Source organism: Calypte anna, chromosome 2, assembly GCF_003957555.1.
Source record: "Calypte anna isolate BGI_N300 chromosome 2, bCalAnn1_v1.p, whole genome shotgun sequence".
Classification (NCBI taxonomy): Eukaryota; Metazoa; Chordata; class Aves; order Apodiformes; family Trochilidae; genus Calypte; species Calypte anna.
The window spans coordinates 17,749,896-17,765,040 of record NC_044245.1 but is presented as its reverse complement, the minus strand read 5'-3'; the positions used below and the strand labels follow the sequence as shown (position 1 = coordinate 17,765,040).

Here is a 15,145-nt window from a genome sequence, read left to right as displayed (position 1 = left end):
CCGTCGCCGGAGGGGCTGCCCGCCGCTCCGTGCCGGCGGTGGAGCTGCGCGGAGCCCCGCGCTGTGGAGAGCGCGGGCGGCGCCGCCACAGGTGACTCGCCGGGGACCCTTTTCCGTCCCGCTGCCGCTCTGCCGCCCCTGCGCGTTCGTGCCCCTGCGCCGCGGCCGCCTGCGCGAAGCCTGTCTTCAGCTACTTCGCTGTGCCTACGCCGACCGGGAGCGCCGGGGGACATGGCTTTGCTCCGGTTCCTTCTCCTCTTGCTCCTGGCCCAGAGGGGTCTCGGGGCTGCTGCCGGCCAAGGGCAGGCAGTGCGCGGCCCGGAGCGGGCGCTTAGAGGGAGGCAGCCTATTTACAACCACATCAAGAGCCGGGAGTCTGCGCCAGCCCCGCGGAGCCGCTCTACGGAGAGCACCATCTTGGCGCAGCGGCTCGCCGAGGAGGTGCCCCAGGACGTGGCCTCGTTCCTCTACACGGGCGACTCGCGGGAGCTGCGGCGCGCCAACTGCTCCGGGCGGTACGAGCTCGCCAGCCTCGCCGGCAAGTCCCGCTTCACCTCTCACCCCTCCCTGCACGGGGCCCTGGACACCCTCACCCACACCACCAACTTCCTCAACGTGATCCTCCAGAGCAATAAGTCGCGGGAGCAGAACTTGCAGGAGGACCTGGAGTGGTACCGCGCCTTGATCAGGAGCCTCCTGGAGGGGGACCCTAACATCTCCAGAGCAGCTATCACTTTCAGCACGGAACCTTTCTCTTCCACCCCCCAGGTGTTCCTCCAGGCCAGCAGGCATGAGAGCCAGGTCCTCCTGCAGGACCTGTCCTCCTCAGCTCACCACCTGGCCAATGCCTCTGTAGAAACAGAGTGGTTCCACAGCTTGAAGCGCAAATGGAGGCCACATCTGCACAGAAAGGTCTTAAACACGGCCCCCAAGACTTTGGAGAACAGCTGGAAGAGGCGGGAGAGCTTCACTGCTGACAAGAACCACATCAGGTGGTCGTCGCCTTACCTGGAGTGCGAGAATGGGAATTACAAACCCGGCTGGCTAGTGACACTCTCAGCAGCTTTCTATGGGCTACGGCCAAACCTCTTGCCCGAGTTCAGGTAAGAGGGGTGTTCCTCTGCTTGCTTTCTTTTGGGAAAGGTGTAGGTTGGGGTTTTGGTTCTGCCTCTCCCTTCGGTTAAGGGCATGCGGTGTCTCTGGAGTGACTTGATCAACCCTTACCAGCCCAGCTGCTCAGTCACACTGCAGAGCAACCTTTGGGCCTTCCTGTTGAGCTCTACCTTCATATACCGAAGCTCAGTTGCTCAGTAAAAGAACCACTTTCATCTCGGTCTATAAGACAACGTCTGCTTTACCTGCTCCTTTTGAAACAGGTGTGCACGTGGATCCCTGGTGTCCTTCTTGGGGGTGGGGGAAGAGGAGGGCAGCAGCTGGCAGTTGTAGTTTATTTCTGACTGCAAGAGGAAGGTGCTAACTGAGCTCTTATAATGCTGCATAATTAAAACTAGCTCGACCCCAGCTATGATTTTAAACATCTGGGGAGCAGTGTTATGCTGGTAAACTGTTATTTCTGGTCTCCAGAGCACACCCACTGTGGGGTGCTCAAACCTGGTCAGTGGTCAGGATGTCAGTAAGTGTATTTGTGATGGAAGTTTTGTCATAATGCATGTATCTACAACCAGACCTGGCAGTAGGTAAGCTTTTCTTAGGTCACCCCTCTGTTACATAGCTGCGTAGTTTATATGTGCTATATGTAGAGAATTGCTTTATTTATTGCTGTTACCCCAAGGACTTTGCAGCTGGACAGTGACTAGCACAGAGGAGGGTACAGAAAGGCCCTTTCTCATGTCTTCATATTCTGACAGCAAAGAGGGATGTGTCCAAGGAATGAGAGAATGAGAGCAACCTGTGGGTCATGGATTGTTAGACTTTTCACGCTGGCACTGCTGTGGTGAGGCTCGTGGGTAGCTGTCCCTCAAGGAATGCCCACCACCTAGGAGCAGCTGGTATTTGTCAGGAGGTGAGAGAGCAGCACAGAATTTGCTTTATGTTGTAATTCAGTAGTAGGTAAAGATAACAGCAGATACAGGAGCTATTTTGCCACACCTATGTGGCCAGGCAATTGTATATGTGATCACTTGTTTTTTTGTCTGTCTGAATCCAGTGGGATTGAACACAAGTGTGAATACAGCTGTATATCCTTGGGAAAAAAATAAAGACCTGCTGCATAGAGACTGGCAGATTAATTTTTTTATTTTAAGAGAGCTCACCTGAAGACTGCTTGTTGCTGAATTCTCAAGACCAAAACCCAAGACTAGCTCTACTCTAGAGCTCTTCTAGACCCCAGCAGGGATATTTGTGTGTCCAGAAGAGCTCAGGAAGCTCCTTGTATTTTATTGAAATGCAGTGTTTGACACTTGATGAATTTCAGGATGCATATGAAAGATAGTGTAGTCTGAGATTCTTTTGTTGTGGACAGAGGTTCCTATAGCTTAAAGAACCACCAGGCTGAGGGTGGGGTGGCAGCTACTAACCAGATATCTGAGAACTCTAGTTCTTGATAGAAAGCTCCATTCAAAGAACCCACAATCTTGACATCAGTTAAGAGAAAAACAGATTATTAAACAACAGAGTCTAAAGCTTCAACCTCAGCTCTGTGTCAAGATGCTGTAATGCCAGGAAGCATCTCAGTGATGTAGGTTTCTGCTGTGGTAGCTCTGGTGTGCAGAACACATCAGGTCCCTTTTGGACTAACACTGGCCAACCGAGGCAACCAGTAGAGGTCATCCTGAGTGCAGCACAAAGCTCTGCCTTCACTTCCTCTTCCCAGCCTCTTCTTACCATCAGGGGAGTCACTTCAATTGAAGAAATGGAGTAACCTGTTGTAACTCTGAGACTTACACTGGCATCCAGTAAGCACATCTAAGCTTGGAGAACCTCTTCCTATTTAGAAGATCTTGCGATGGGTTATGCTGTGGAAGTCTAAGGTGTATTACTGTTGTACTGAATAGTTGGGAAAAAAATTAACAAGTTTTGTTCTATCAAAATCAGAGATGAGTTGGTAAGCTTATGTAAGAAAATGGAAATGGTTCTGTATGTTTTTTGTTAACTATATGAGGAACTAAGTGGAAGAAGTACATACACAGATATATATATTTATATTCTGGCAAGGCTGTGTGATGGTTCCCATGTTTCTACTTTGAGTTATGTTACCTGAAAGATGGGCTTCTGATTAAAGCTTACTATTTGGGATATTGAAAAAGTAACTCTTCTGCTACATAGGAAATACTGTAGGAAAAAAATGCACTTCTCCCAAACTTTGTGGGATGTCTTAAGATTGACAGTGTTTTCTGTACTTGATAGGCAAACGGGCTCAGTAGTTCTCAAGAGATGAAATGGTTTAAAGTATAAGCATGTAATATAAAAGTGTAAAACCTAATGTAGTTATTAGAACATTAGTATTAATTACTATAAGGTGCCTCTTGAAAGAAACTTTAATTCACCTCACCGTCTTTGAGCAACACAATAAATTCCTGCTTAAGGCCTATCTACTGAAAAGCAGTATGTATTGACCTCCATGTTTTGAGACAGCTATGTTGGTTCTCCTGACAAAGTATCTCTGAACCATCTGTTAAGAACATGTTAATGGATCATTTTACATGCTCTCTCCATTTAATAGTCTTACATGAGGTCACTGATGGTAATTTAAGGCACTTTCAATATTAGTCAAAAAAACCAAAAACAAACTAGCCAAAAAAAGTTTTCTTCTTGTAGTGAAGACCTATGGTGCCTTCTGCCAAGAGAAGCATTAGAGGTGGGCTGCTGTTGTAAGCAATTTGCTATCTGTCTTTAATTTCATCTCCTACCCTTCTTCTTTCTCCCCAAGAGGTGACAGACAAACTGTCCAAAGTGAAGACCAAGGATGGTGAGAGAGTATTGTCAACCAAGTTGCATTGCAAGGCTGACACTGTAGGCCAATACTGAGATAAAGTGGAGAAACCAAATACAACTTTACTGAATAAATTCGCCAGAACTTGTCTAAACATGATGGGACCGCATTAGCCTGTGCAATGCTAAGTGAGAGTCACTGACTGCCTGCAGATTCATAGCAGTGCTTGCTTGGGGGGGTGTCTGAATCCACAGCCTTTGGTCTGCCCAAGTGCAGGGAGCAAATGTTCCCCTCTGCTTACAGAATGCAGCATAACCTCTCACTTGGAAAGGAAAATCATGGCTAAGGGAGCTGGGGTTGTTTATCCTAGAGAGAGAGACTTGAGGGGGGACCTTATCGCTATCTACAACTACCTGAAGGGAGGTTGTAGGCAGAGGGGGTTGGGCTCTTCTCCCAGGCAGTGAGTGACAGGAAGAGAGGGCATGGCCTGAAGCTGTGCCAGGGGAGGTTTAGGTTGGATATCAGGAAGCACTTCCTCATGGAGAGAGTGATCAGGCAGTGGAATGGACTGCCCAGGGAAGTTGAGTTGCTATCCCTGGAGATACTTAAGGAAAGGCTGGATGTGGCACTTAGTGCCATGGTTTAGCTGATGTGGTAGTGTTAGGTCATAGGCTGGACTTGATGATCTTGGGGATCTTTTCCAGCTTCACTAATTCTGTGATTCTGGGATCATCAGAGACTAGACCTTATGTCTTGGTGATATGAGCTGTTCCCTTCTCTTTTCTTGAAAAAGAGTTTGCAGCTGGAATTTACCAGCTAATTTACCCTAACATGTCTAATCACTCTTCAGGTGGTACTGTGAAGTGTAGAGTATGGTAGCCCTAGTCCCTAGTCTTACAGCTCCTCATCTGCTACTTCCTGCTGCACAAGTACATGGAGCCACATTCCATGGCACATGTTGGTTCAGTCGGTCTCTTCCCTACCATGGAAGAGGAATGGTGTGAGAAGTTGCATCTTGTGAGTATGTTTCCTTTTCTAAAGGTACTTGCTTGGCCTCTGGAGAGAAAGCTGGAGGTTTTCATTGTGTTAGTGGTTTGGTGAGCAAGTGGGGAGCATTACTCCGTAACCTTGAAGAAGGGTGTGCTCCTAAGAAGCTATTAGGAGGTCATATAATAGAAGCCATGAAGTGGTTTTTTGTTTGTCTGTCTGGTTTTTCCTAAGACAAAAGCCTTCCTGGGTCCAGTCTCCTGCTGTCACAGGCACACTTCATGTCACCAGCTGACCAAGCACTGTCTTACACTGGAATGCCAGGCATAATGGTTGGATAGCATCTTCTGATTTCTGATCTAAATTTATTCACAGTCAATTCTCATCCATTTATTCCTGTTCCAGAAGTGCCTTCTATCTGAAATAGGACACTTCACTGATGTTTACTGCCCTGACCTATTTATAGGCAGCAGTCCCTTCTCCACCTTTGTTCACTAGACAACACAAACCAGCTTTCTTTAGTCTCCCGTTATAAGCTCTCTGTTGCTATGGTCCCTCTCTCAAGTCAGGTTCTAGTGTTTCTTGAATGTGTTTAGTCAGATTCATGTGCAATGTTTCAGCCTCGTGCAGTGACATCAGTTATTCCCAAACTGATGAATGAACTGCTGCTTTTGCAGCTCAAAATGTTCTCTTGTGTGCTGTTCTCATTTTCTTTAATGTGTTGTACTGTGTCAACCTTTTGGGAACTGGTCATTGCTCTTCCACAGTGTTTGATCTAAGAGGTCAGCATATCTTCAGGATACATTGACTTTTTTTTCTCTCCCATCATGTTTCTGCAAGGCCAGGTAGGGTTTTTTTGTTCATTTGTTTTTTACCAAACCCAGAGAAGTGTTTGCATTTTTAATTTTTTTTTGGCAGAAAGGTATACAATCAACAAACTTTGAAAGTTTTGTATTTTTATTTCTTCTGGAGCATTTGCAGGTAACTTCATTCGGAAGTCTGGCTGAATCAAGTATTCCTGCTGAGTATTTTTTTTTGGTCTTCCTAATGCTTGCTACTTCTCTCTTAATTATTAGAAAGATATTCCTTGGTGCAAAGATTAATCTTTATTGCACATTAAATTTTAAGAGTTTATTCCCTAAATGCAGTGTAATGTGATTTCCACCATATTATTAATATGACAGTGACATACTATTAATGTGACATATTATAAATATAACAGTGACTTGATCCACTCAAGTATTAGGCTATTATAGGGCGCTTGTTGAGGAAGCATCATTAAAGGCAAATTAAATCCTAAAGATAGGAGTATTTATGAAATATAAGTAATTTCCTAGAGAATGTATGTGATTTTCTTTTTCTAAGTATTTCGCAGTTTTTACATTTTTTTGTGAAATAACCATAAATGTGGACATAAAAGAGAAGAGATTGTAAAAATTACTACCTTTTTTCTTTTGAATATGCTTGAATTTCTTTAAGTGTGTAGCCACGTCTCTAAGTTCTCTCCCCAATATCTCTTTAGTCTTGGTACTGAACTAAGAAAGAAAATTCCTTTTAAGTGTTTAAGGAGGCTTTCTAATTTTTAGTGACATGATACATTAATTGTAATCATGGAAATACTTTAAAGTGGTGAGGCTGACATTTTTTTCTGTACCATGATCTGATCCATATAATTGAACGAGTGTGTGGATTTAGAACAGCTTTTAAAAATTAAAAGGAATAATTTATTTCCTAGAAATTCTGAAAGTTTTGGGGTTATATTCCTGAAGAGAGATGAGAACAAAGAAAAGTCTTCTGATGCATGTGTATAGAAAATGCCAGTATATTTTAAGTATTCTCTAGATACTCAATTATGTCTCTGCCTTTTTTTTTTTAATATATATATATTAGAAAACAAGGTGTTGATGAAACAAAAGGAAAAATAAATAGGGCTTTCTTTCTCTGAAACATAACTCAGCAGTTTTCACTGTTGAAAGAAGCAGAAGTGGGTCTTTGAAGAAAGCAGTTAAATATGGCCAAGTGGGAACTGAAATGCATACTGCATTTATGTCCTCAAGCATGCAGCACATGGGATGGTGCAAAAAGCAACTTGCTTCTTGGGTCAAAATGTTGTTTCCTCTCCTTGGTTCCCTACCCCATCCCTTTTGGGCAAGGCTTCCAGCCCAGCAGGTTAAAAGCTTTTCTGAAGGGAATGGACATGTGACAGTCCTTACTATCTTAACATTCATCTCCAGGACTGTCACTGCCTAATCTGTCTGTTCAGGAACCTGAGCTGAGATAGAGAAGTGTTCCTAAAGTTAAGATCAGAAGTTTTGCTGCATTAGGTCAGATGAAAGGCTTACCTAGCTCACTCTCCAGAAGCAACTTCTGGCACGTACTTAAGAAAAAATGGAAGTGCCAGGTTTTCCTATCTTTGTTATATCCTGTTTGCATGTAATAACCTATAAAGAAAAGTTTTTCAGATTTCATCTGAATTAATGTTGACAATAATTATGGATTAAGCTCGACTCCATGATTCTAATTCACTTTTAAATCAAATTTTTCTTCTGCAATTTTTCTTCTGCTTTTTAGCAGTTGGTTCATAATTAATGAACTGTTCAGAGAAAACATTAATTTCTGTTTTGAAATTTCCTCCATGAATCTAAATTCTTTCATCAGGAAATCCCAGATTCTTGTGTTGCAAAAACACTCCAGAAGGTGTTCGTTCACCTTCTCTATGTCAATCAGATTTAGTTGTGAGCTATACTAAGTATTTTTATAACCTGCAAACACTGTCAGTGGTCACCAATTTGCAGTCATCTCTTTATGTGTTGAACAATGTAGGGATAGTTGTGGTGCCCACCTTGTTAACATCCCTGCATGTGACAGCTGACTTCTGTCACACTGATGCTATCAAGACCAGCTCAGAAGCTGGAGCTTCCTGGCTCTGAAGTGTGCAGTGATGAGAACAGCTTTCTGCAAAGGCTGCTTCTACTCTGAGTGATTTTTATATCTTTGTTATGTGTTGGCCTTACAGATTCTATTCAAGTTTGTCTTTTTTTCTGAGATATTTGAAAAGTTTTTAATTAGTATGCTCCTCACCCAGGTTTATGCCTCTCCATTTTCCTTCTCTCTTTTTTTTTTTTTTTTTTCCCCTAATATTGGCTTCAACTTTTACTTTTTGGTTTTAAAGCTCCCTTGTTACCTTCAAATAAATTATAAATGTCAGATCATCTGCTGTAGTTGGACTGAAGCTCTGTCTTCTCTGTAGCATCCTTCTAGTTCAAAAGCTTTTCTTGTTCTTAATCTCTTTTTTTTTTCCTTAAATCACTTTCCTTGAGGCCCTTTCTACCTGTCTCTTTGACCCCTTTATTAATGAGAACATTAAAAGAAGTAAATGTTGGTTTCTTACTAAGTAGCTTGAATTTGTCTCAAAGACCTTTTTTCATAGGGAGAATCTAATGTAAGTGGTACCTCCCAGCCACTCAGTGTTCCTACACAAGGTGATTCTTTGTGACAGAATTAAGATGCTAGCAGCAACTAAAACTTTCTCAATCAAAAAAAAAAAAACACAACCCCCCCCAAAAAAAAGGTATCAGCAGCACTTGAAGTAGCTAGGAAGCTCTCTGACTAAACTGCAGGGAAATCCCTGGAGAGAGAGCAGTGAATGCCATAAACTTGAAGCCTTATTTGAATCTGAAATCTTCATGCGGCAGAGGATTCAGTTTTAAGTATTCCATCCTTGTAGTACTGTTCCAAGTGGCCTAGAGGGATTTTCTTTGCAGGTGAATCCTAATTCATGTGCACACATTGCTATACATTACTCTTCAGTTAAGTTTATTTTTAGTGAAAGCTGACTCTCCTGTGAAAATGTGTGCTGGAAAGCAGCAGTTGTGCTGTGGCAGAGGATTAGGTAAGTCTGTCTTGGTCCTGTTAGTAAGAAAGAAGTGGTAACTGGGTGATCAAAGTCATGTGCTAGTAGCCTTTGTGACTCTAGTGGGATATGCAAAAGTAATACTTTTAAAAATATCTAACTGATGCAGAATTCTGCATCTTCACTTTCAAAACCAACTTGAACCTATAGAAATTGCTGATTACCAGTAAGACTTATGGCCTAATGTCACTTGTGAATTTGTCACTGGGACTCCTTTTGGATGCCCAGTTTATGGTCCATTGAAGCAGCCTCAGATATCAGGTAGTATGTACTGCTTGAAAGTTAATGCTCTTGGAAGTGTCTGTCTCCAAAATAAGAGTGATCAGAAAAGGTATCTGCTCTGAAGACATTTGCTATAGTAATTACAGTCTGCATTTATCTAAAAGTGTGGGCATTTGCAGATTTGGGACAGCTGTAGAGTTTTTTCTTGTTTCCTTATTTTGTGGTAAGGGAAACTTAGAAGGACAGCATGCAGGAGTGAAAGAATGTAGGCAGACATTGAGATTTGGGGGATGTTGTTTACTCAGCGTGTGATGACCATGCTTTATACCTTTATTATGGCTGCTCACAATGCTTACAGGTACAAAAATAGATTAAATACTTAAAAGACAAACTTAGAATGCCTTTTTAGCTGAGTTGTGCTGATCTCTGTGCCAAAAAGCTTCTGAGGATCTAGAGGATAAAAATATTATTTATTACCATTTAAATGTTGGCAGGGTGTTAGTCTGTGCAGCTCTGATTTAAGCTGGCTGAGAGAAAGAGGACATGTTCCTTCTGCTTTTTTATGATCAAACAGTACAGACAAAAAATTCTGCAGATACAGGTTTTACCACATGTTGTTACAATGAAATATTATAACTACTGAAACTATCAAGATAGCTAGTAGGCTGGGGAAATAAGCTTAAATCAATTTCTGGCACAGATTTCAAGGCAAACAGCATGCCAACAAACAGTGGTACTGGAAATTAAGATAGACATGAAAGCCTCTTAAATCAAACCTCTGACCTGAGAGAAAATCCTTGATGACATCATTCTTCAATGTTAAATCTAATATGTACAATTCAACTAATTCTTTCCTAACTACATGTTAAACATGAATGCATAATCCTTAAGTATTTTTGTGTGTGTGTAAGGACTGGAAAATTGTGGCAGAAAACAAATATTTATTGTTATAAGGAGATTAGCAAAATATACTTACTTGCCAGATGGTCCACAATTACCAGTAATATTGTTATTAACTTACCACTGTGGCTTGGGTTCAGCCAGACAGCACTGTGGGTGCTGTGATTGTGTTTGTGCTGACAAGCTGAGTCTCCTCATACCATTGATATTTGTCTTGGTCTCTTCTATCAAGTTAGCAGAGCTGCACTTATTCTCAGGTAGTTAAGTAAATACAATACTTCCAGGTACTTGGCCCATATACACTCAAGGAGAATTTATGCTTCAATATCTTTCATTTTCTGAATGCTGAGTCAAAAATAACTGAAAATGTGGGTGGCTAAACAGGCCCTGCCAGCTATTGTATTAATCACAGATTAATTTCAGAAATACATCATCAGGTACATCTCTGTGTACTCTGTGTAATTTCAGTAGGGTCCAAGTCTGCAATGGTGTTTTAAAATAGCAAAGTATTCCAGTGAGTACAGTGAAAGTACCATCGTGATGTTTTCTGTAAATGCTACGTACATGCTTAAATAAATTCTCTTTTGAAAGCATTACATCCCAAAGTAGTTGAAGACCCTGTTGCTACCTTAGCACAAGTGTGATGTTACCAGATGTTACTAAATTGTAACTGACAAGACAGATTGTTTTCATGTGCCTGCTTCTGGATTGCACTGTTTTTCCTTCCCATAGTTTATCACTCCAGAAATTCCTAAATCTCTGAGAAAAGGAAAAAGCAGAACAACTTAATCATATGAGAAGTTCAGGCTGTGATACAGAAGAGCTGTAGGCAGGACAAGAGCATAGGCAGAAATGTTTTTGTGAATTTTTTTTTAATTTTAAATTTTTTTTTTTTGTTTTTTAGAAATTAATGAAGACTTTTCTGAAAGGCAAACATTCTTGTAAGGAAAGTTTTAACACAAGGGAAACAAAGAGAAAATGCATTTGGTTTCAAATGGAAGAATTTTACAGTGTTTCTGGAAGTATTGTGAAAATATATTAAAATCAAATAATTCTCAGGGATGCACATTGTAACGGGTAACTCCTGACAAAACTCAAGTATAAAATGAAAGTGTGCAAGAGGTAGAGTAGCCACGTAATTTGGGAGAAATATGGAGACACAGTCTGAGCATGACTGTGAACTTTATTGTCTTGTATCAGCAGTGCTTTGGCCAGCAGGAGTGGGGAAGTGATTGTCCCCCTGAACCTGGTGAGGCTTCACCTCAGATAGTGTGCTCAGTGCTGGGCCCCTGGCTGCAAGATAGACACTGAGGTGCTGGGGTGTGTCCAAAGAAGACCAATGAATCTGGTGAAGGGTCTAGAGCACAAGTCTTATGAGAAGTGACTGAGGGAACTGGGATTGTTTAGTCTGGAGAAAATGAGGCTGAAGGGAGACCTTATTGCTCTCTAAAACTACCTGAGAGGAGGCTGTGGTGAGGGGAGTGTTGGTCTCTTGTCCCAAGTTAACAAGTGATAAAACAGGAGGAAATGACCAAGTTGTGCCCGGGGAGGTTTAGATTGGGTATTAGGAAAAATGTCTTCACTGAAAGGGTTGTCACTGGGACAGGCTGCCCAGGGAAATGGCCAGGTCACCATCCGTGGAGGTATTTACAGGGTGTGTAGATGGGGCACTTAGAGATGTGGTTTAGTGATGGACTTCACAGTGTTAGTTTATGGTTAGACTTGGTGATCTCTTAGGCCTTTTCCAACCTAAATCATTCTATTATTCTATGTATGAATGGGGTTATGGTAACTGAGCTCATAGGAGACTGCATCTGGTGAGGAACATGAAGGGCAACAAGAAGCAAGTACACTGGCAGCAAAACTGGGGCTAAGGAGAGTGTGGGCATGATGCTGAATGAGGCAGTGGACTTTGTGACTGAGGACATGGGGAAGGCCTAGGCACCTAAGGTCTCTCAGCTGCTATGTGAATCTATGATTTTGACAGCTGTTGTGAATGAAGTAACTTTTACCTTTGAAAACTCACTACAATTACTTAATTCTGATGTGAAAAATCTGGAAGTACATTTCCTTTCTTTCCAGTATGTGGTTCTGAGCATTAGGATGTTATCCTGCTTTCTGCCTGCTGGCCCTCTAGAACATGGCACTAATTCATCAAGTTGGAGCACATCTGGTACAAGGCTGTACTCAAATGCTTGCTCAGTGTGCTTACTGCCCCTGTTTCGTACATGTTGTATTTCTCACAAGAAACCTCTAGATAAGTTTTCTTTTGGAAATTTTTTTAGACCTTTGCACTGGCTCTGCTTCTGGAGGATCTGTTTATGATGCTACCCAGCAAACTCAGTAGATGTTTCTCCTTTCCTAGCAGCGATTATCTTACCCTTAATTTTCAATCTGTACCTCTCTCTTTGCAGAAGTGTTTGTAGTGGGAAAAGGAAGATTCCTCTCCTACGAGTTAAAAACAAAATGTACACAAGGGAAAAGCTTTCCATGTAAAGGAAATAAAGACTTACTTCCCTAAGGTGCTTGGAGAGTCTCCCTGGTGAATCTGTTGTAGCCCTAATAATGATGAATCATCACTGTTTTTCCTACTGCATAAACTGATACCCTTAGAGTAGTGAGAATGATACTAATGCATGAGAGACCCTTGCCAAAGTGCCTGGTGTATAGCATGAACTAGGAGTGCAAGGAGCAGTGTTGTTCCTGCTACCTGCTTCATTCCTTGTGCAGCCACTGTGAGGTTATTGAGCAGAAGAAGGTCCTGAACCCAGCCCCTACACTAATATTTAGAAAGGTCCATAATATATTAGAAACACGTTTGGCAAGATCTGCATGTGACCAGATGAAGAGTTAATTACCTCTGTTTTATGAGCAACTGAGACAGATGCCTTGTTATCGGAGTACGATATTCTTGTAATCCACTGACACATAGTTAGTTTGTGTAGTATGGCAGTTTTTCCCTTGAGGTTTTTGGTCACCTGGAACAGGAATGAAACAGTTGATTGGGCTGGAAGTGTTATTTTAGAAGTTCCTGGAGAAGCTGTTGTCCAAATTGGGTGGAAAGTTTATAAAGATGTAAACTAAGAATATTTCTGAATATTGTGGTGTGTGCTATTTTGAATTGAAGTTTCTAGAGCTAGCATTTAAATATTTTGGGTAATTTCTAAGTCTGCTTAGTATTGTACTGTTTAGATTCTAGACAAGAGACAGAAGAGAATGAAGTACACTATCTAATTTCCTCTGGCCATCCTACATAATTTCCCAATGCATTCCTCTTCAGTTCACTTAAATAATGTGCTTGTGTTTTTCCTGCAGTCAGGGAATATCTGAAGATAAATGTCCAGATTTGGCTGTTCTGGCCACTTTTTACTTGGTTGTACTGGGGCCAGGTATGAGATAGTAGTATTGTCCTGGTTTGGATCAAGATTGTCTCTTATGCCTGCTTGGATTTTGTTCATTAGTAGCCTCTCAAATATATTGTTCTGTAGCTCCCTTATTAGTAGTAGTATTAGTGTTAGTATGGTTCAACACTTTAGTAGGAACTGAGCTTTAACTAAAAGGCACTTTTTTCTTCTCGTGATTTTAGAGTTTTTTATAAAATAGAGCGCTGGCTTTGAAATAGTTTTTAGCTTTTCATTAAAAAAAAGTTTCTGAGGGATACTGTTGGTGATAAATTGTTGATAAGTGTTCTTGGAGTATCACTAATACAGTTAAGACAGTCCTTGAGAACCTGTGTGTAGGAAATCTGGTGTACTCCTGGATCATGCTGCTCTTCTATCAGGTGTTACCCCAGCATTGGCTGGCAGAGATGAGGAGAGAGGAGTTTGGGTGCCTCCTGGAGGCAAGGCCTGAAGTAATTGGAGGTTGGGCTGTGTTTAGGGATAGTATTAGAAAAGGTTTTTGCCCAGTTGTTTTGGTGAATAGCATTCTCTGGAGCAAAGGGGAGGATGCAGTTGTCACTGGACATGGAGGTGAGGTGTGATGCCTGGTGCTGTGCTTGGAAAGGTTGATGGCTTTGGAAAAAGTAGTGCAGGTTCTTCATTACATTTAAGTTCTTCACTGTGCTGTAAAATGTGAAGGGCCTTAAACTATTTTAGTATATAACTTACTCTTACTTGCCACCTCACACTTAGTTAGATTTACTGAGCTCTTAACATTAGACCTCACTGACATGTATTATCACATCCCGTGATTGTGGCTTGGGGAACAAAACTTATTTCAAAGAAAGATACAGTTCTGCTTCACATGCTACAGCATTGTAAGGAAATTTGACTTATTCCTGTAGTCGCTGTGTTGAAGGCTGTTCTTTTTCTTTTTTTTTTGTTTTTTTTTCAGAGGTGTTGTCAAAGTCGACATCAATCTGCAGAAGGTGGACATTGACCAGTGTTCTAGTGAGGGGTGGTTCTCGGGGACACACAGGTGTCATCTCAACAATTCTGAGGTATGTCTGTCCCTAAGGGACTGAGCTGCACTTCAATAACAAGTCTTTCCACTATGAATAATTTTATGCAGTATAAATGTTACCTGTTTTATAGACTTTGAATGTAGCTGCTAGGCTGAAAAGGTCATTCGGCACAAGGTGTTGAAGGTGAGTTTTGGGAGTGCCTGCAACTCAAGAATACTGTCATAAAATAAAGCAGAAGCTAAGTTTATTGTGCAGAAATAGCAGCTACAGGGGAAAGAATATTACCAGTGAAATGATTTATGAAGTTCTGCTTGCAAGTCAAACAATTATTTTTACACTTAAAATGAAAATAGGCTTTTAATAAGTGTCACTTCTGACTGGACAAGCTTTGCAAAATACAGTGAAGTGGCTCAAATGCTGATAAGTATTCAGAAAAAACATGGGCTTCTGTTAGAATGATACAGGGTAACATGCAGAATTGGATACTGTAATTCTTTTCCTAATAAAAATGCCAACATCTTGACAGAGCTGACTAAATATTTCTGCTCAGTTCCTACCTGCTTCCCCTTTCTCCTGAAGGTCTGTGAATGGCTCTGTCTGTCAGTGTATTGTAGATCATTCAGCCTGGCCAGTCAGATGTCTTGAATGAGACTTTGAAACAAAATATATTCTATAATTTTTCTTTTTATTATGGCATATGATGTGGTTTTCAAAGGCACCCATTTGTTTTCAGTGAGAGTAGGTAAGTCATGCGCTTGCATTCTTTGTGAAAGGACAATTAAAATGTAGGGAAAGTTGACAGTTTTCTACCAGAAGATATTTGTTG

The 15,145-nt window shown here is 41.5% G+C and overlaps 1 protein-coding gene across 1 annotated transcript in view; it reads left to right on the top strand.

The window, feature by feature from the left end:
• The first annotated feature begins 231 nt into the window (after nucleotides 1–231).
• The window catches only part of GPR158 (G protein-coupled receptor 158), a 173,049-nt gene continuing 158,135 nt past the window's right edge, over nucleotides 232–15,145 (top strand). The window contains exons 1-2 of the mRNA XM_008492712.1: nucleotides 232–1,103; nucleotides 14,250–14,355. Of these exons, the coding sequence (XP_008490934.1) occupies nucleotides 232–1,103; nucleotides 14,250–14,355 (978 nt within the window). The remainder of the gene's footprint in view (nucleotides 1,104–14,249; nucleotides 14,356–15,145) is intronic.